The sequence below is a fragment of the Dermacentor silvarum genome, chromosome 4 (assembly GCF_013339745.2).
Source record: "Dermacentor silvarum isolate Dsil-2018 chromosome 4, BIME_Dsil_1.4, whole genome shotgun sequence".
NCBI classification, from domain to species: Eukaryota; Metazoa; Arthropoda; class Arachnida; order Ixodida; family Ixodidae; genus Dermacentor; species Dermacentor silvarum.
Genome location: NC_051157.2, coordinates 73097095 through 73116403, shown reverse-complemented (window position 1 = coordinate 73116403; position 19309 = coordinate 73097095). Strand labels below are relative to the sequence as shown.

The 19309-nt window shown below is 47.7% G+C and overlaps 2 protein-coding genes across 2 annotated transcripts; one reads left to right on the top strand and one right to left on the bottom strand.

Annotated features, from left to right (window-relative positions):
• Positions 1-580: 580 nt before the first annotated feature.
• Positions 581-6889, bottom strand: LOC119448699 (neprilysin-1-like). Its single transcript, XM_037711923.2, has 3 exons — positions 6320-6889; positions 2089-3297; positions 581-1231 (listed from the first exon to the last, which is right to left on the bottom strand). The coding sequence occupies exons 1-3, from the start codon at positions 6704-6706 to the stop codon at positions 593-595; spliced, it is 2235 nt and encodes a 744-aa protein (XP_037567851.1). The 5' UTR covers positions 6707-6889; the 3' UTR covers positions 581-592.
• A 6847-nt stretch (positions 6890-13736) lies between these two features.
• On the top strand, positions 13737-18440 carry LOC119448698 (magnesium transporter NIPA2). The gene is made up of 5 exons (XM_037711922.2): positions 13737-13862; positions 14959-15049; positions 15499-15659; positions 16075-16328; positions 17442-18440. Exons 1-5 carry the CDS (start codon positions 13742-13744, stop codon positions 17784-17786), a joined length of 972 nt encoding a protein of 323 aa, XP_037567850.1. The 5' UTR covers positions 13737-13741; the 3' UTR covers positions 17787-18440.
• Positions 18441-19309: the final 869 nt, after the last annotated feature.

Genomic DNA, 19309 nt, shown 5'->3' with positions numbered 1-19309 from the left:
TTTGGTGGCAGAACAGTAGGGAGATCCCAAACAACGGAGACGTACAGAAACAGAGTTCCCAGTAACGGTTCAAAAAGTTTGATGCTTGGAATTCTTTGTATTTGTGTGTTTTCTCAAAAATAAATGTAGGACAATAGGCAAAATAATAACAAGAGCTTGGTGGCGCAACGCACCACCCCGTTTCAAAGGGGACGCTCATAGCATCCATCCAACAGGCCTCCTTCCTCACCCCCGCCCTCCTCTTGATCCGCCAGAAGTTAATAGGCGTGAGCGAAAGTACTGATTCAATTATATACACCGATTACAAAGGCTAGTAGAATACGCGGGTGGGCTCGCGTTTTAGAACGGCCATGCATGGTAGCGATACACGTGCCGGCTTCCGTGCGGGATCCTTCTCACAATCTTGTCACGTTTTGCCCCAACCCGAAAGGATCGATTCGTTACCATTGCACGGTACCCTTTCTTGGAGGAGGGGGGGGGGGGGGGAGAGTTGATGTGAAATGTCTGACAGAATAGCTGACTAAGTGGCGCCGCGGTGCGGAACCGGGGGTGAAAGGTTCAAGCTCAGTGAAGACGCCCTCTTTTATTTCTCCTACCATATGGCACACTTCCTTCTCGCGTACATGAGGTCTCCCGGCTTGCAGTGGAACGCCTTCGAGAAGTCCGGCAAGTTGATCAGCGGCACGTTGCAGCGGTACTCGTGCGCGGCGAGCATGTCCTCCCGTCCGTTCTCCCGCAACAGCCGCAGGTTGAGGTTGGCGCAGAACAGCAGTCCCCGGTTGAGGAAGAACAGCTGCTCTGGCGTGTACGAGAGGCCAGAGAGGGCCTCGTCGTACCGGTCGCCGCCGAGGTTCTTCACGAGGAGCCGGTAGGCGCGCAGACTGGCCCTCAGGCCTTCGGTGTCCGCTGCCAGCTGGTAGCGGCTCCACGTGTCGTTGTGCGCCGCCATGCCCGGCACGCGGGCGCTCGAAGTCTCCCACTGCTCGTTGTAGCAGGCCATGCCCCGTTGAAGCTCCTCGCGGAACTCGGAGGAACACCAGTGGTCCTCGTTGCCGGATTCGTCGTAGTTGCAGCCGTCGCTATCGAACGCACCGAGCACCTGACGGGCAATCATGGTTCCCAGGGCGCCGTAGTTGAGGGCCACGGGCCCTCCGTATGCGTACAGGGGCACGGTCAGTACCGCGGGGTGAACGATGAGCCGGTTCTCGTCCGGATAGTAGCGGACGCCCACCTGCGACGGCGAATTGGAAAATGATGGGAGCAAAACAACACCACACGGGTTGATATTTTGTTTCAAACAAGGAGGGCGAATAAGAGTGTCAACAGAGCGACAACTTCTCTAACGACTACCACCGAAAGCATAATTAGAGCATAAGAAAACATCATTAGGGCATCTTTCCCTAGCGTGAAAGATGCCCTCGAATACACGCAAAGTGCCTCGAGCGGCGAGTCGCGCGGCAATTTCGCGTGTATTCGCGAGCTTATTTCACGCTCTGAAAAACACTTTTATGTAGTACGTATTGAGCAACAGAAAACTGTATCGGGAGTTTTTTATGTTGCTCTACAACATTCTCATTGACGCTTTTCATCTATTTATAATAATTGAGATGATTAATTAATTAAGACTAATTATCTAATTAAGCGGAATGCAAAAAAAGTAATCTGAGCATGCATCTCCAAGCGACGGCAAACAACATTGCCTTATTTCTGTAGAGCTACGAAGCCATTTGTACATTTTTAAAGTTTGGCCCAAGTTAACTGAAACACCCTGTATATTATGTGAAATTCTGCATATTGCTTCTATTGCTTATATTGTTCACTGTGTATTCTTTTATCGAGATCTTGAATGTTCAGCCGAGCTAGCTGATTTAGTGTTCTGTTTTCTCTTTTACTTAGAGCATTTTGTCTTTTTAACAGTTTATATGCGTTCATGCTAGAATTTTTTTTCGTATACCTTGCTTTATGTATTAATTTCAGGTGAGTGAACTAAGCCCCCCCCCCCCCCCTCCCTCCCTCCCTCCCCCTATGTAATGTCCTCGAGCCCTTAGGGTACACGAACAAATAAATAATTGAACTGGTCATGATAACCTGCGACACTCGGTAGTGGTACGTCTGGTCGTCCTGGTGCCGCTCCCGGAGTCCCCTGCGCAGCTTGGAGCTCTTGGACTCCTTCACGCGTAGCCACGTGGCCAGGTAGTGCTCGCTCAGGTCCGGCAGCTCGGAGTCGAGGCCCCGCGCCAGCGTGTTGTTCCGCATCCACTGCGGGAACGCGATGAGGCCGCGCATCTTCTTGAGCTTGGTGAGCGCCTTCGACTTGCTGCGCTCGTCCATCCAGCGCACCCGGCGCACGGTCTCCGTGGTCACCCAGAGCACGTGGTCGACGATAGCCTTCACGTCGAACTTGGGCTTGTCCGCAGCACCACCGTGCTGTTGCACGTAGAGTGCGCTGAACGCGGTGGGCATCAGTTCTTCCGTCTCACGCATGCAGACGCGCCACAGGTTGAGATCTGCCGGAGGCACGTTGTCCTGCGTGGCCTGCACCTGTCGGTCAAGCAGGAACTGGGCCTTGCGGACGGAAAGCGCCGCTTTCGGACCCAGCTGCTGTAGCAGGAGCCAGCCAAGGTAGTACAGGAGGCTCTGAGCCAGCTCGGGCTTGCGGATGAGCCTGGCCGTTGCAACAACGTGATCGGCGTGCTCGAGGATGAGCGGCTCGTTGGGCGGCAGGCGGTGACCTGCCGAGAGCTGCGCGTTTACGGCGTCCAGCCAAAGGGTACCTTCGTCCACGAAAGTCATGGCCTCCAACTCCTTGAAACTCAGCACGCGCCTGAATTCGAGGTTCCGCTTGCGGGCGGTTTTGCGCACGTTGCTGGCCTGGTCGCGGAGGTACTTTTCGCAGAGCAACACGGCGGACTCGATTTTTTCGGCCTGTCCCGGCTCGCTCAGGATCTCGCTGGCGAGTGAGGCTATCTTGCGCACGGCGGCCTTTCGCGCCATCATCTGTCCCTTGTCGAGTATCGTGCCGCGGTCGACGGCTATCAGAAGCCTCGAGCGATCGTACGGGCTCGGCTTGACGGTGACGTAGATGAGCGTCGGAATGTCCCACTGCAGAGACAGCTTCACCATAGTCAGGAGGGCGTCCAACGAGCGAGTCCGCGTCACCTGTGGCCATTCTAGACCCACGAAACTGAAGAACTCCTTGAGCACTCGAATGCCGTCCGGATCGTTTTTCTCCACGCGTACACACGACTGGTAGACATACGCGAGTCGCTGGAAGGCGTCCTGGCCTCGGGCTGGAACCTGCAAGAAAGTACAAGTCATCACTGTCTGAGCAGAGAAGGCTCTGAGCGTTATCACTTTAGCTCAGACGGAACGTAATCGCTTCACAGAAATAGTTACCGCTCTTGGAAAGCTATTTACCCAGCTTTTATGCGCACTGTGTGCATGAGAAGGAACTGTAAATTATGCTGAATTATGATTGAAAATTATCGGAAAGCGAATTATTAGAAAGGCGAAAGATATAGCTCCACTTTCAGATTTGGTGCCTGTTATGGCCCGCCCGCGGTAGTGACATTGTTGTAGGTATCCAACGTGCTGGCCAACCCAGCGGTGGCGATATGACGGCGTCGTCACATCAGTAACGCCAGAAGATGTCGGGTGCACTATTTGCCGCTTCTCACCAGCCAAAGGACGGGATGCGCATTTTATTCCCGTAACGCTACTCCGCCTGCATGAGTTCGAGTACAAAAAAGAATGAATGCCAATTTCCAATGGCCATGTACGTCCGCCACAGTGTCAGTCAGTCAGTCACTCAGTCAATGAATCAATCAAATATATGCCCAGGAACACCGAGGTCTTACGCTGGTGTACAATAATAATAATAATAATAATAATAATAATAATAATAATAATAATAATAATAATAATAATAATAATAATAATAATAATAATAATAATAATAATAATATAGCTATATTTTATTGTGTGGGCCAGAGTGCACGTCGACACATATGACTTTGCAAGTTTGACCCCCATGCATGAGCAGCAGCGTCGTTTTTCTTCAAAACAAATTCGATGTAAACAAAAAAAATCGGGGTAGCTAATTGCACTAGTGGCGCAAGGCTAAGGACACAGCGGAGCTGATCAGTTCCTAGCTGATCCTGGCTATACGAAGTGATGCTAAGTTATACGAAGTGTATAAGCATTTCCTCGTGGTCCGTGGCATCGGGGAACGCCTCGTGAAGCACTTGCAGTCCGAGCACACGTAGGGGAAGTGGGACGAAAGCTATGCACAGTGTACGGGCGGCGCGCAGCAAGACACACGCAGGGATGACGTCACGGCGCATGCGCAGTAGCACGCAGCTGGTGGGAGCTCGGCCGAGCCGCCGCCAGAGGCGCCTGCTGCAGTCACGGACACCGCGAGCGTTAGGCGCTAATACGGGGAAACGGAGAAGCGCGGATGGCGTCGGCAGCACCTCTGCGCGCTGCCGGTGCTGGTGCTGCATGGAGGAAGGTATTTTTTACCTCCATGTGGTGTTGCTACAATTTGTTTCTCTCTCTCTCGCGCGTTCTCATTTTCTCTTTCTCTCTCCCGAGCATAGCGCGCGACGCTCTGCGAGGTGGTTGCTAGGCAACGCCGTGGCAGCGGCACACATTACGGCCGGCTTAAACAGCTCCGCTGTTAAAACGCTGCCAGACATTTGGGTTAGCTAACCTAGGTCACGGGTTAGGCATTGGATGGTTGAGCTTTGCAAGTACGCTGCAGAAAGGCGATGTATGTGGCCTCCTGGCTTCATTTGGCTCAGCGGCCTTTGTAACTTGACTCAGCCCAATGCATCACCATAACTCAATGCCGAAGAACGTTTGCCAAATAAACACACATATATATAGTAAATATTTTCTAACAGACGGTAACCGAACTCATTACAGTTGGCTGCGAACGAGTTGCTTTAACCATTGCACAATGACGATTTCGTTAAATTCACGGAATTGTTGAAGCATGTTAGGCAGAGTGACACACGTGTGTTGGAACAATATCAGGCACCACTCTGCACTTGCTTCACAGAGGACTAGAGCCTGGCCCGGAGAGCATTGGAAGTTTATGTGTGAAAGAAAAATTCAGAGCCCTTCCACTACTGTGAAGATGGAAGCCAGCGAAGCCGTGACTATAGGGTGGGTCTGTTATGGGGAATATTGATATAGTGAACTTATATATCATAATTATTGACTATATATATATTGAGCGTCTTTGGCATGTTCATCAAAGATCAAGGACACCGGCGTCTTGTTTTCGCCCGGTGCGATGGCCAAGTAGTGCGTTTGCTGCGTCAAGTCCGCCCCATCGTCATAGAATGGCGTATGAGCCACCGCGTTCATAGCCGCGGCACACTGCACGGAATCATCAGGATCCTGACGTCAAGATCCTGGAAGATGTGGTTAAACGACCATCCGTCCCATATCGAGTTCAAAGGGAAACTGCTGATAACAGCGCTAGCGCGATGTCTACGTCGCGAGACAAAGGGGCACAACGATTGGTGGGACGTGCCGCCGCCGAGTATCGCGACACTTGTGAAAGAGGCATCGGTGGTGGCGAGGCGTATAACAACGGGTCATCTATAATCCATTTTGACACCTGTGCTAAGACACAACTGGCGGGAAACCGCCACGCACATGGAGCCAAACTAACACGCACATGGATCCATGTATATTGCTGATAGTTTTTTTTTTCTATACGCGGACACGATCCTGGGGACTTAGCCCTTAACAGCTTCTCTGTAAAACATATCGCATAAAGGAAAATAACTACACTTTGCAGTAACAAAAACACTGTTCTAAAATCAAGTTCTACGGCTCATGGGACAAAGAAACCTCACTGTAGATATGGCGAAGGAGTAAACGAACTCGCGGACATTGCGCTATTGCGAATATCCTTACACGCGCACCTAGAGAGACGGGCTGAAAAACAAAACCGCAGGCGTTTGCACTGCACAACGCGTAGCAACTACTGAGGGGGTTCTCTGAATAATTCTGTCATCTGTCAGCTACCGCAAGGAACATATCTCTGGGCCAATTGGTGCAGTTGGTGCGAAGGGTAAAATAGCGGTGAACTATGCGTGCGTTCTCCTTCCTGTCCTTTCTGCTATACTGCTCCTATACCTCCCTAAGTCAGACAAGCTTCGCGTTATTAAATTCCAACACTACGTTGGATTTTTCTTTTTTCCATAGCGGCCTTGGCGCAATACATGCTGCTCCGTTTAGAGACTCGGGCTATATGATGCAACCTTGGCTCATAGTAAACCCCGGCCCGTTTAACACACTGCACCTGGGTCGAGATGAGCGCCTTCTTCTGGGCCGAGGCCACTTCGTCGGCAAGCTCGCGCAGCACGAGTCGCCGCAGCTCGCCGTCGCGCGCCGGGTGCGTCTTGACCCAGCCGTCGCAGACGAACCGGTAGAAGTTCTGGCACGGCGCGATGCGGGTGTTCACGCTCGACGAGATGGCCTGCGCCAGGGCCGTGCACTCGGCCGACTTGCAGGCCGGGTGCGCCTTCACGTACGCCACGCGCGTCGGCCCGATGGCGATGAAGGCGGAGATGAGGAAGCTCGCCATCACCACGGCCACGACGACCACGCGCGGCCGGTTCAGGTCGCACGTCAGCTCGTGCAGCCGCTGCGGCCGGATCCCGTCGTCCGCCGCATAGGCCGCTTGCATGGCTGCTGCTTCTTTCTCGTCTCGCGTTTCCCGCAGTACAGAGGCCTATCCCGGCCAACCGAACCAACGGTTGTAGCCTCCCGATTCGCGTCGCGGTCGCGTCGCGCCGAGGGTTTAAGACGCGCGCGCACCGCGGCCGGTGGAACGTCCCGAGGTGACCCTAGGTCCCTTACCGCGACGGCACCTTAGTTGATGGCTGGCGATTGGTTTGGTTTGGTGTCCCTCTAAACATGGGCGCATACCCACTATGCGGGATCGCTCAAAAATCGGACGGAATTAGAAAAAAATACATGTTGTCCTGCCTATAGAAAGCGAATGCAACATTTGGGGAAATAATCAAAAGGAAAAGAAAATATGCTAAAGATATGGCTAGGAAACCGCCTTGAAGAAGAAATAGGAATTCCCCGAAAGACTTGCCAAACATACAACAGTGTCCAAGATAGGAGGCTCGCGGAGGGAGAATGTGATGCCGATGATTGCACGTTATTGTTTCTCATCCTCCTGAAATCTGAACTAGACGGCGCGTATCCCCGCGAGGACAGGAACAACCAATGTTCAGGCCTCGAAGGTTCAAGTCGTCGACAAAAAGGCATGAACCATAACAAAATCTGTGTATCAAATGGGTTGCATGCTGAACTATATACGACTCTCTAAAAGCGGAGAGGAGGCAAAAGTCGGGATAGACGAGAAAGGGTGAACGCGGGTGAGAGTTGAACCCATGGGCTACGCTTCATTATAATATAAATTAACCATAAATAAACAAGGGCTTATATTAATTTACCTAAATTAATCTCGTATCGATACGGTCGTGGCTTATAGCTTCAACCTCTCCGAGTGCACGGGTATATACATATACGGTATATATACGGTGACCCATTCTTTCCGTTTAATGAACACCTTATTTCATCAGTCAACGTGGCAGTCTTGAACGTGTTAACTACCAGTACAACACCCCTCAGTTGCGCTCCTCGTTCGTTCTAGTTCTTCTCCAGTTGTATTTTGCGTAGCACGTGCAACTTTAAAGCCTACGGTATAGTGCAGCGGTCTGTAACGAAGCCCCAAAGGAAGGCTGGGGGAGAATTGGGGGCTTTTTCACTGTCGCGAACATCGTAACTGTCAAACTCAAACTATACCGCAGCAAAAGAGGAGCCATCAGCACTAGACGCGTATATAGGCGATTTTATTTTGCGGTTTATGGTTGGCCACCATGTGACACGCGCCCATAACCATTTTCACGCATGCAAATCAAAGAAAGTACACCATGCATGCGTTGATTGCAGTTCAATCGCTCGTGTTGTCTTGGCAGTCAACTTGACCGATCTCAATGGAATTAAGGGTTGGAGCCGTCTATAGCCGGGAAAAAGAGGAGGGGTGTGGGGTGGTGGCCAGATGAATTTGGCATAACAAGTGGCCTTTTTCCGAACGAGCTCTTATAAACGGCATTGGCTCGAAAAAAAAAAAAAAGCGAAAATCGAACGGAAAAGCTTTTTTCCCAGTGAATGTGTATAAAAATAGGTCTCGTTTCAGTAAAACACGTTCTACAGATAATACTTTCCTACAATTTTTAAACGGTGCATGACGAAAGTGACCTCAAAATTGAAACTACGGCGGTCAAATTACAGTGCTACATTTGCTTAAGATTAACTATAGTGTAATGACTTGATATATATCTTTTTCTCCATGCTCTTTCCCTTCCCCTGTCTGTCTCTCTCAGTCTGCAGACATATCGGTCTGACTGCTCCCAATTTCTTATGCTGTCATTCTCTATAAGTTTCGCCCATTCCATTTAAATATTCTTTAAGTATATATCTGATTTCCGTACGCTGCCCGATTCTTAGGCGATTCTCAACAATGGACGTGTATGCATACGCCACCCTTTATAAGGTCATCGTCATCATCAGGAAGAAGTGAGGACACAGCAGAACACGTTTTTCTTTCTTTCCTTGCCTGATTTCATCATCATCACCTGCCAACGCTTCTCCCCCCTCCGCAGAATGTTTCTCGCACTTGCGAATGGTAATCTGGCTTTAACCCTTTCAACGTCAAACCTATTGTCCTTTGGTGCCTGTCAATTAGGCAAAATACAAGGGGTCTATTATTTCTGCTATGTATAAGTTCATTGAAGCGTCCGGATGATTACGCTGCTTAGGGTACCGACCATGGTGTACTTTATTCTTTTCCCTCTTTTTATGAATAAGCTTCCTCAAATTTTTTTTTTGACTCAGTGCACCGTCGTTTATATTTTTACTTTTTACTCCGTTTTTTTGTCTTTTGTTTGCTGCACTTTTGATTACCTCCACCGTGAGTCCGTGACCAATCCCTCTCGTGGGTATGAGCCTTGTTTTGGGGCGGCGACGGCAACAACAGTAACAACAAGAGTGAGAGAGCGACACACACACACACACACAGAGAACAACTTTATTCGCCATAGGCAGGACTGGACATGTGATCCATTAAGTGGCAGGCCGGCGGAACCGGCCTGCGACGACAACAACCTGTGATTTCCTTCTTATATTTCTTCTTTCTTTTTCTTGTGTACCGAATCTGGGATTTTGGGATAGCCGGCTCTGTCGTAGCCTATGTTCCCATGCTTCTACATTTAAATGATAAAAAAAGGGCAAAAAATTTAAAAGCAACGACCCGTGAGGCGCTATGCTGCATGGCGGCGGGGATGCGGCGTCGGCGTCGGCGCAGCGGGTCATCTGCTGGTCGAGCGGCGCCCCGGAGGACGTGCAGGCGCAGTCGGGCACGTATCTCGGCCTGGTGCTCGCATTCGCCAACGTCTTCTTCAACGCGTCCAGCTTCGTCATCAAGAAGCACGCCCTGCGCAGACTCGTCGAAGGTGAGACGGGCTTGCACCGCGCGGGCTCGGCCCTTTCATTGCGGACGCGTCAGATTTTGCAAAGAAAAAAAGCCGAACTTTCTCGTCATTACAAAAGAGTCGCTGTGTTTGAACGGAGGTGAACAGGCTTTCCTTAGAAAGTCTACTCGCTCCATCGTGTTAGCTTTGACTTACTATGGGAATGGGGATTTCATCTCGACAATGGGAATCGCAGAACTGACACTTTTTTTTTTTAATTTCGAAAGTTTGCCCTTTGGCATAATAACTGACACTTATTAAGGCGAAAGCCTTATATGTATCGTGGTAAGGTCTCCGTTTCAAGGCCGTTTCAAAGCCGCGTCGCCAGGAAATGGTCCTCGTAGGATGAGGTGGCACGATTAGGGTGGAAGAAATTATTAAGCAAGTGAACTGAAGTGATAATGGGTATACAGAGAGGTGAATTAAGAGTGAATTGATGGTGAATTAAGGGGGTTTAGTCGGCTGATAGGAGTCAAACGAAATGTAATGATGAGATAGAGTGAGCTAAGATAATGTAAATGAGAGTGAATTAAGAGTGAATGAAGGTGAACCAAGCAGTGATAGGGTGGATCAAGTGTGAATTAAAAGCGAATCAAGGAATTATGGACTGGGGGAGTGACTTGCAAAAATATGTGAGATTTGAGGGTTTGCCAAGTGAGAGTGACTCAGCAAAAAATGTACTGAGTCACGGTTCGAGTTTGGTGAATCAAAGGAAGGGTGACTTGCAAAAAAAAAAAAAAAAAAAAAAAAACATGATGACTTGCAAAAATTACTAAGTTTGGTTTCAGAGGGATGATGACTCAGAAAAAAAAAAAGTGGTCGTCGTGTCAATGAGTCAGCGGCGCTCGGGCTTTCGCCTTCAAGTCGTCTTATACCCCTGTCACACGGGCACTCGAAAGTCTTTTGAGCAAAAAGACTTCTCCCGAAAAAGAGTTTCGCCCGCAGACACACGACAGGGAGCGATTTCTTTTTCAGAAGCGGTCCTTTCTGGAAGAGGAGTTCGCCGATCTCCTTTACGGCCGAAAAGGAGTAGCCTCGAAACCAGTGGGCACCAGCAATTATCATATATTAAAGAAAGCAAGCGAATGCGTAATTTTCTGTTGCCTAGGCTCATCATAAAAAATTATTTTATGTCGCGCAGAAGGTGTAGTAAATCCAGTAATGCTCATTTTCTTCTGTACTCTCGTAAGCAGGTCGAACGGGCTGGGGATGTCACGTGATGACGCTCTTTAAACTACTCCAATAAATCTTTATATTAACGTTTCTTATATTAAATTTATTTGAAAAACGTGTAAACAATAAGCTTTCACTTTATATTTCGAGATACATAAGTTATTTTTGGCCGATATTGTTTCGAACGCTAGCGCCATGCTTTCGGTAGCGTGTATAGAAGGAAACAATAAAAGGAGATCGTCGGCGCCGTGTGTCTGCTGCGCAACACCTCTTCATTCAAAAGTCTTTCAACTTGGTAAACGACCGCTTGCGTAAAAGAGTTTTTGCGTGCTCGTATGACAGAGGTATTAGTTGTAGCATAAGGAAAGGGACCCCTAGTAAGTTTTAAAATATTTCTTGCAGGCCTGGAATGAGGCAGTGGGTGAGGGGAAGTATCACAGCAAGAAATGAATGGAAACGGAGGAATTTTCACGTATGCAACGGAATGTAAAATATTTACAGCATTGTAAATAAAACGAAAACAAATCAAAGAACGCTGGTATAGACAGAGTAGCCAAGAAGGCGAAAACAGTCAGTGTTGCAAACAGAACACCAACGATGAAGAAAAGTATAGACACACTCCAATGTCAGTCAGACGTGGATAACAAATTGACTCGAACCCGATTATAACGAACAGACTTGTGCGCGAAAATGATTCGATATGTCGCGTAGTTCGATATACTCAAACGCGCTCATATTTAGGGTGTCCCAGCTAGCGTTAGCCAAACTGTTCAAAGAAAAAAAAAAAAAAAAAAACACGGGGCAAGATACAATCTCAAGTCCTTAAGATACAACCTTAAGAACAGTCCTACGATACGATCTTAAGACCAATCTTCACACCTTTGACGACCGAACGCCACATATTTTATAATTGCATCTTGCACCGTGTTCTTTTAACCTTTTAATTTTTTTTCCTTGAATATCTTGGGACACAAGGCCTAACGAACCTAAATGAATTGTCATGGTGTGACCGTTATATAAGAATTTGTTACCTACAGTGAAGAAAATAAGCAAGAAAAAAATTTATCAACAGAAGGCAAAGCTATACGAGGCGTAGGCACTATTTTTTGCCTCTGCCTCGAAATGTTTCTCAGCGCCACTAAAAATGAAGTTCTCAATGCGCGCACCTGATTGCGTACACCTGTTCGAGTCCTCTTCCCTTTATAGCTTTATTGTGCTGGCAGCGGACGCCTCGAGTTCGATATAGCCAATGTCCAGTTTTTCATGGGATAGTTATTTTACAAGGGTGTTCAGTATAGAAAGTATTTCAATTTATCCGGCTGGGTTCGCTATATCCGAGTTTGACTGTACAAACGAAAGCAACAGCTTGAATCCGGAAATATAACAATACGTTAAAAACTGAAAGAGAGAAAGAAAAAAAGAAAAGCGTTCCGTCCTGGCAAGCACTAAAGATACAAACACGCACAGCGCTGGCTCACGTTCTGTTGATCACGAGGGCTTCGAGTTCGACTCCCTGCCGCGGGGGCCGCATTCCGATCGGGGTGAAATGCAAAACCGCTCGTCTAATATATATATATATATATATATATATATATATATATATATATATATATATATATAGCTGTGACTCCGCGTTAAGAGCCCAAATGGGTCGAAATTAAACAGCGGAGCCCTTCACTATACGTATGGCGCCTCTCATCGCCTGTATAGCTTCGAAATGTAAAACCCATCCATCTTTCTGTTGCTCTACAGGGTGTTTCACTTAACTTGGGCCAAACATTAAAAATATGCAAGTGCTACGTAGCTGGACAGAACCAAGGTAATGTTGTTTGCCGTCGCTTGAAGATACTCAGAATATCTTTTGCATTGCGCCTAATTACATAATTAGTCTTAATCAATTAACCAACTTCTCAAATATTATAATCAGATGAAATGTGTCAATTAAAAAAATTGTAGAGCAACATGAGAAACTTCCGACACAGCTTTCTGTTGCTCAATGCGTGCTACATAAAAGTGTTTTTCCGAGCGTGAAAGATACCCGCGAATACACGCAAAGTGCCTCGACCGCCCAGTCACGCGGCAATGTTGCGTGTATTCGCGCGATTTTTTCATGCTCAGAAAAACACGTGTTGCATGTGTTGAGCACATCTAGCACGTGTTGAGCAACAGAAAGCTGTATCGGGAGTTTTGTTAAGAAAGTAACTGTAACGCCAATGCATTTTTTCCGCAAAGTTCGGGAATTAATATCTCGAAACTGGTGTCATCCAGACAATTCGTTCTAAGTGGATCCGCCCTGCAAACTCCACCGCTAGAATTTGTAAATTGTAATATGGGGCATTAGGTAACATGTTAAAAACTTAATTAGTGAATTTTTTTAATTGGTCAATTATGCATTTCAATTTTTTGTGCAAGTACAATGTCCGCCTCTTCGAGTAGACCAGCCTATGAAATAGAATTGTGCCACAGGCAACCTTTAAAAATTTTGAAAGTGTTCGCTGAAACGCTCTCTATATAGGAAAGCGGTCTACATTAGTAAAATATACCGTTTCAAAACACCTTCCGCATTTCTAGAACAAAATAACATGTATAGCAGATCAAAGAGAAAGTGACGACCAAAGTTCTCCTAAGAATTTTGCGTCCAGACCACGCGCACGCACGCACGCAAATGAAACGTTGAAATCATGCGCATGCGAATTCTTTGTCTATATATATGACGCGCGTTCTCTTTCTTTCTCTCTCTCTCTTAATTCGTACAGCTTCTCTTAATTCGCGTATACCATATAACGTAATTCGGCCTGCTCAGGTGGATTTTATATACCTGAGGAGGGCAGATGTTGTATACCTGCGCGACAAACAGCAAAGTCTACAGGTGGCTAATGAAAAGATATTCAAAAATGAACTGTGAAACTATATTATCACGTACGAAGCATTTCTTGTCACGTGCCGCCGTGTGGGTAGTACTTGCAGTCAACCACAGTCAAGTATAGAACTGTTTGCGCATAATGTGCTGCAACTCTTCTGCGAACACATGTGCAGGCGATGAAAGTGACGTCATCAGTCCTCATGGCGGCCTCCAGCTGCGGTTCCTGCTCGACCCGGTGTGGCTCGTGGGAGCAATGCTCGGTAGGTCTACACCGCGAGTCGCGTTCCCTGTAATCCTTTGTGTCCGAAGACAGTGAGAATTAGAAATAACACTCGCATTTAACATCGCGGCTGACTGGCGCCGTTTTGTCGTAAAGCAATCATGACTTGCGTGCTTTTTTGTTTATGGGTACGGTATGGTTGGCACAGAAATGGCATATACTGTCTGGCGCACGCCGTCCCACATGGCGTTTGCGCGACCCACCGTGGTTGCTTAGTGACTATAGGGTGTTGGGCTGCTAAGCACGAGGTCGCGGGATCGAATCCCGGCCACGGTGGCCGCGCCGCATTTTGGCGGGGGCGAAATGCGAAAACACCCGTATACTTTGATTTAGATGCACGTTAATGAACCTCAGGTGGACCAAGTTATTCCGGAGTCTCCCACTACGGCGTGCCTCATAATCAGGTCATGGTTTTGGCACGCAAAACCCCATAATTCAATTTTTTTAATGACATTTGCGCTGAAATAGTATGTTGCTGTCAATAAAGGACGTAAATATCTGCTATTCAGTAAAATTAACACATCGCGCACGCGTGAAGCATTCCACTGAATAGCATGGTATTCAAGTAAGTTTGCTTCTACGTTAAAGGTTGAATATATATTCATACATTCTCGAACACAGAACCAAACAATCGCACCTGCAGAAAAGGCACGAGACAACAACAACAGTAGCATTTTTTCCCCCCGCGTGTTCATTTATTTTTCGCTGTGGCCTGTATAGAATGAATCAATACCTACTAGATCAGCTTGTCCCACTTTTACGCCACAATTATAGTGAGACCGCCGACGAATAGAAACAGACTCGACGAGATCTGTACGATCCTGCACGGCAACGTCAAATGTAATCATTATCTTTAAATGTCTTGTCAGGTCCTGCTCGTTCGGGGAGCAACAAGTGCTCCAAACTGCGTCGAGGCGGCTTTTAGTCATGCATGCTCACAGGGATTAAGGCAAGGTGAAGCTTGTGTAGCTAACGCAGTAGCCTTGCTGGTAAAGTTAGGACGGTGTATTTTCTAGAGGCTAAGCCTTACAAAAAGCATGCGCAGAACAGAGTACTGACACGCGTGTCCATGGCAGGCAGCTCCGGGGACGTGGCGCAGGGCTTGGCACTGCAGTTCACCTCGTCGACGCTAGTTGTGGCCATCGGCATGGGAAACGGGCTCGTCACGTGAGTTGTCCAGCTACGTTGCCTGTTACGTGCTTACATTCGACGGGCTTTCTATTTTCTCCATTAGATGTACAAAGTTGACAAAGTGGTGTCCGGCGAGCCCTGTTATAAGCACGTGCGTTGAAGGCGTAGAATCACTACGAACTTTTACCTTATGAAGACGTTTTTTTTTTTTTTTTTATGAAGCTCATATGTTGAGCTTTAGTATCACCATAGGGCGAAGGAAAAGAACTGTCCATCCGTGACGGCGCACTCAGGATGAGACAACGGGCGTTTGCTGACTTGTCTGACACGGTAAATATCGCCGAGATTCGCCGGGTTCATTGCATATAGCAGAAGTATAGCACTCTTGAAAGCTCATTATGCCGCGTACTTTGAAGAAGGGCACTGAAGCCTGACAGTGTGAAAGGCTACAAGCACTGCCCCCCCCCCCCCCCTCCTCCCCACAGGGCTGTCCTGACAGCTACGCTCCTTCGCGAACCAACATCGCTGCTGGTGGTGAGTTCGTGCATTTTGACGATCGTGGGTACCGTGCTCATGGTGCTTGGCGTGCCGGCTGAGATGGAGCCCATGACAGCCATGGAGCTCGAGCTGTACCTCGCGCAGACCGGTAGGTATCTCACAGCAAGCTATGCGGCGGACTATCCCGTTGACGCTTACTAAGTTGCGTGTTCGACTGTTCGTCCGGCTTTGTACGCTGTACGATATCGCGAACAGGCGTGGATCCAGGGGGGATGTCCGGATGTCCTGACCTATAGCCCCCCTCGCTTTCCCCTTAACTTTGTGTGCGCAGCCGCCGACAAACTCATGAAGTCCTCCTTCCCAGCTGTTACTGCTATTTTGCTCAGGAGAGACGAGAAATGTTTATGATTATTGAAGAGAACCCGCTTGCACATAAAAAATGAATAATAATAATCATCGTCATCATCAATCGTCATCTCATAGCCAGACCCACTCCCCCTGAAAGAAATCTTGTAGGGCTGTCTTAATTTGAAGGAATCGCGCGGTTCCGGCGCGCGCTACAGGCTTCTTGGTGTACGCGTTGCTGATGGCCGGGCTGCTGGCGTTGTGCGCGGGCCTGTTGTTGCACGCCCGCGGGGACCAGTGCATCCTGGTGAACATCTGCATCAGCGCGCTTGCCTCCGTGCCTTACACGATCGCCGTCAAGGCCATCGTGATGACCGTCTCCGAGCTCGGAGAGCTTGTGTCCGTGCGCACTGCCGCCTGGTTCGTGGTGGTCGTCGTCTCCTTCTTCGCGCACGTCATCTTCCTCAATAAGGTATACACGCGTGTATACGTCGCGGCACTTCGTGCTTGCCTCTCGCTTGACTTTATCGCGGACAGACAATTATTTCGGTTAGCATGGTCGTTTTAAAATGCTGAAACATGAAACTAGTCTTTCATGACATTTGCCTTCAACATTTTATAAGCATGTGCCGTAAATTTCCAACTAAGTAGTTAATTAATTTTATTGGTTTAATTATTGCATTTATTGCTTTGTTTTTCTTGCAAACTGATGTCGGCGTAGTCATATAATTATTACGTAGTGACGAGATTCAACTTTCAAGTAAGCTTCGTGGGCTTTCTTATTTAAGTGTTCGAACTAAAAAGAAACACACACAGTGTATCCCACGCAGCGCGCAATACCCACGTACCGCAGTGTTTCCGCTTTATGTATGAGTACGATAACAAAAAAGCTGATCAATTGTAATCTCCATGTGTTCTTCGCTGTACGCAAACTTTCCCTTTTCCTTGAGTGTAAAAAAGGAAGCGTTTTCCTTAAGTGGCGCGTTTGTTAATCATCATTGTAAGTTCAGGGACTGTCGCACAAACATGTCACGAAGAGCACCGGTGGGAGCAATTCTGGCACTATCTTGCAACGGCAACCCCGCTTTCACAACTCACTCACTCATCACTCGCTCGCACCTCATCAAGAGTGTCGTGGTGTAATATATAAGCACTAAACAGAATGAACAAGAGAAGGAAGCGAACACAGAGGAACTTTTGTGTGTTCAGTTTGGCGCCCATTACGCCACGAAGAACCTTTACCAACTAGATCAAATTACAGGACCCGCATTCACGAAAAGCTATTACGCTATGAAGCCATACGATAGACTTCTTCGTAAGAGAAAATTTCAATCGATCCTGACGCCGGGCATATCATTAGCGAAGGCGGCTGGCCCGTAGTAAATAGCACTTACGAACAAAAAGGTTTGTGAATTCGGCCCCAGTTCTGGTTCGGCCAAAAGTAACTGAAATCGACTGTTCCTGCTAAGGTTATACACAGACCACCTACACGTAGCCACGATTGCCACGCGCTTTGACGGCCGTCTCAAGGTAGATATGTGAATCGACCTTGGCCGTCTGCTGCCCTTCCACACACGACGTGCAGGGACTGGTGCAGTTCGATCCGGTGCGCATCTCCCAGCTGTCCTCGTGCTTCCTGCACCTGAGCTTCACCGCCACCATGATGCTGCTGTCCCAGTCCTGGCAGGAGGCGACGCCCTACCACGTGTTCCTGCTGATGCTGGGCGTGGCGGACGTGTCCTTCGCGCTGTTCGCCTTCATGCTCTTCCAGGATGACCACCAGCGCTCGGACACTGCGGTGCAAATCGCGCTGAGGCTCCTCATCGCCGGCAGTCGAGCCAAAGGTCGAACCCAGCCGCGGTCGCCGTCCCCCGTGGCGCCGCGACCACGCCGAATCCTGGCCAGCAAGAGGAGACGCCGGAGCAGATGACAGATCGGTGTCTGATCGGGCTCTGATCGGTGTCTTCGCGAAATTAACATTGCCAGAGACTTAAAAATTATCCAGTCGGATTTGAACAAAATTTCCGCGTGGCGTGATAGTTGGACTGTATATGACTCTAAATATTACCTAAATGTAATTAGATTCGTTTTCACAAGGAAGAAGTTAGATACACTTATACATACTATTGTATTAACAACATTATATACTTCCGTGAATGACGGAGGCAAAGTACCATGGCATACATTTCACAAGTATTCATTCCTGGCACGAGCATACAAAAAAAAAAAAAATCAAATAAGACAAATAAAACTCATGTTCTTGGTCCGTACTTTACACGAAAGCAGTGCGAGGATTAAAAAAAAAAACATATATTGTATATGTAACATATGTAAGGCCTATTCTCGAATACGACTGCGTGCTTTTGAGATACTAATCAGCAGAGCCTAATCGACTCTCTGGGAAGCATACAAAGTCGATCTGCAAGATTAATCGTCAGTGATTATGATTGTCTCAGCAGCGTCACAGCGAGGAAGACAAATTTTCAGCTGCTTTTGTTAAACCACTGTAAGGCGCTGCCTCCATCTAAAGCTTTTTTAAGAATATTTGTATACTACGAGCGCGCTAGCATCAACAAAGCAAGACATATGTTATATCCACACTATACATCTCCCAACGACGAGAGCACGGCATCAAAGTTCGCGAAATAAAATCGAGAAGCAATTTACTAAAATACTTTTTTTTCTGCACACGATTTCTCAGTGAAAATTTCTTTCTAAAGAGGGTATGAGTATTGGATCGAAGTCAGTATTCTGCAATCGAATTTCATGTGAGTATGGAAATGCGTTGCAATGTTTGTTTGTTTTCTGATTTTCTCGGACTTTCTCTTTATGTTTTGATCTGCGACTCTGTATCACTGTGTTTCAATATGCTGCGTTTCCTACAAGAGTGACTTTATTGTACTGCCACTCCCCCCCCCCCCCCCCCCCCTTTTTTTTTTTTAGAGTATCCGTGTTTGCTTTGCGTGCCACCGTGTATACTAAGTTGTTGATCTAAAAAAATCAAAAATACAACCCCCCTCTCCCCCTCCCTCTATAGTACTCCTAGAGTGAATGCGGGATATTGTAGCAAATTTATAATGAATTGTTTACGTGGGCCGCGATATGGAGGTGCGCGATCGTTTTACGTACACCACATATCAAAAAAAAAAAAAAATCAATGGGCGCCTTCTGGACTGGGTTTATCTGTCGAGTACTCAATTTGAGTAGTAGTGATTTTATTGAAAGAAGAAATTGAGCACGTAATGGAGGCCATTGCGCATGAGAGAGGGAGAGAAAAACATCACCGCCCAAGCACTCCGTACAGATGGTTAAACAGCGAAGCTGAAACGTTTATCACTGGGTTAATCCCGACGGTTCATTACAGTCTTTCTCAATTAGTGGTAACATCTTTGTTTCCTAATGAGGTTACACACACGTTCGGCTGCGACGGAGAGAACGACGTCACTGACGTTA

Bases quoted from the DNA above. Each gene is read 5' to 3' on its own strand.
- LOC119448699 (XM_037711923.2), bottom strand. From the start codon at position 6,706: ATGCAAGCGGCCTATGCGGCGGACGACGGGATCCGGCCGCAGCGGCTG. The intron at 3,298-6,319 runs GTGCAGTGTGTT...ACTTTCTTGCAG, and splicing joins AGGCGCTCATCTCGACCCAG to GTTCCAGCCCGAGGCCAGGA. The intron at 1,232-2,088 runs GTTATCATGACC...TCGCCGTCGCAG, and splicing joins ACCACTACCGAGTGTCGCAG to GTGGGCGTCCGCTACTATCC.
- LOC119448698 (XM_037711922.2), top strand. From the start codon at position 13,742: ATGTGCTGCAACTCTTCTGCGAACACATGTGCAGGCGATGAAAGTGAC. The intron at 13,863-14,958 runs GTAGGTCTACAC...TGTCCATGGCAG, and splicing joins GCTCGTGGGAGCAATGCTCG to GCAGCTCCGGGGACGTGGCG. The intron at 15,050-15,498 runs GTGAGTTGTCCA...TCCTCCCCACAG, and splicing joins ATGGGAAACGGGCTCGTCAC to GGCTGTCCTGACAGCTACGC.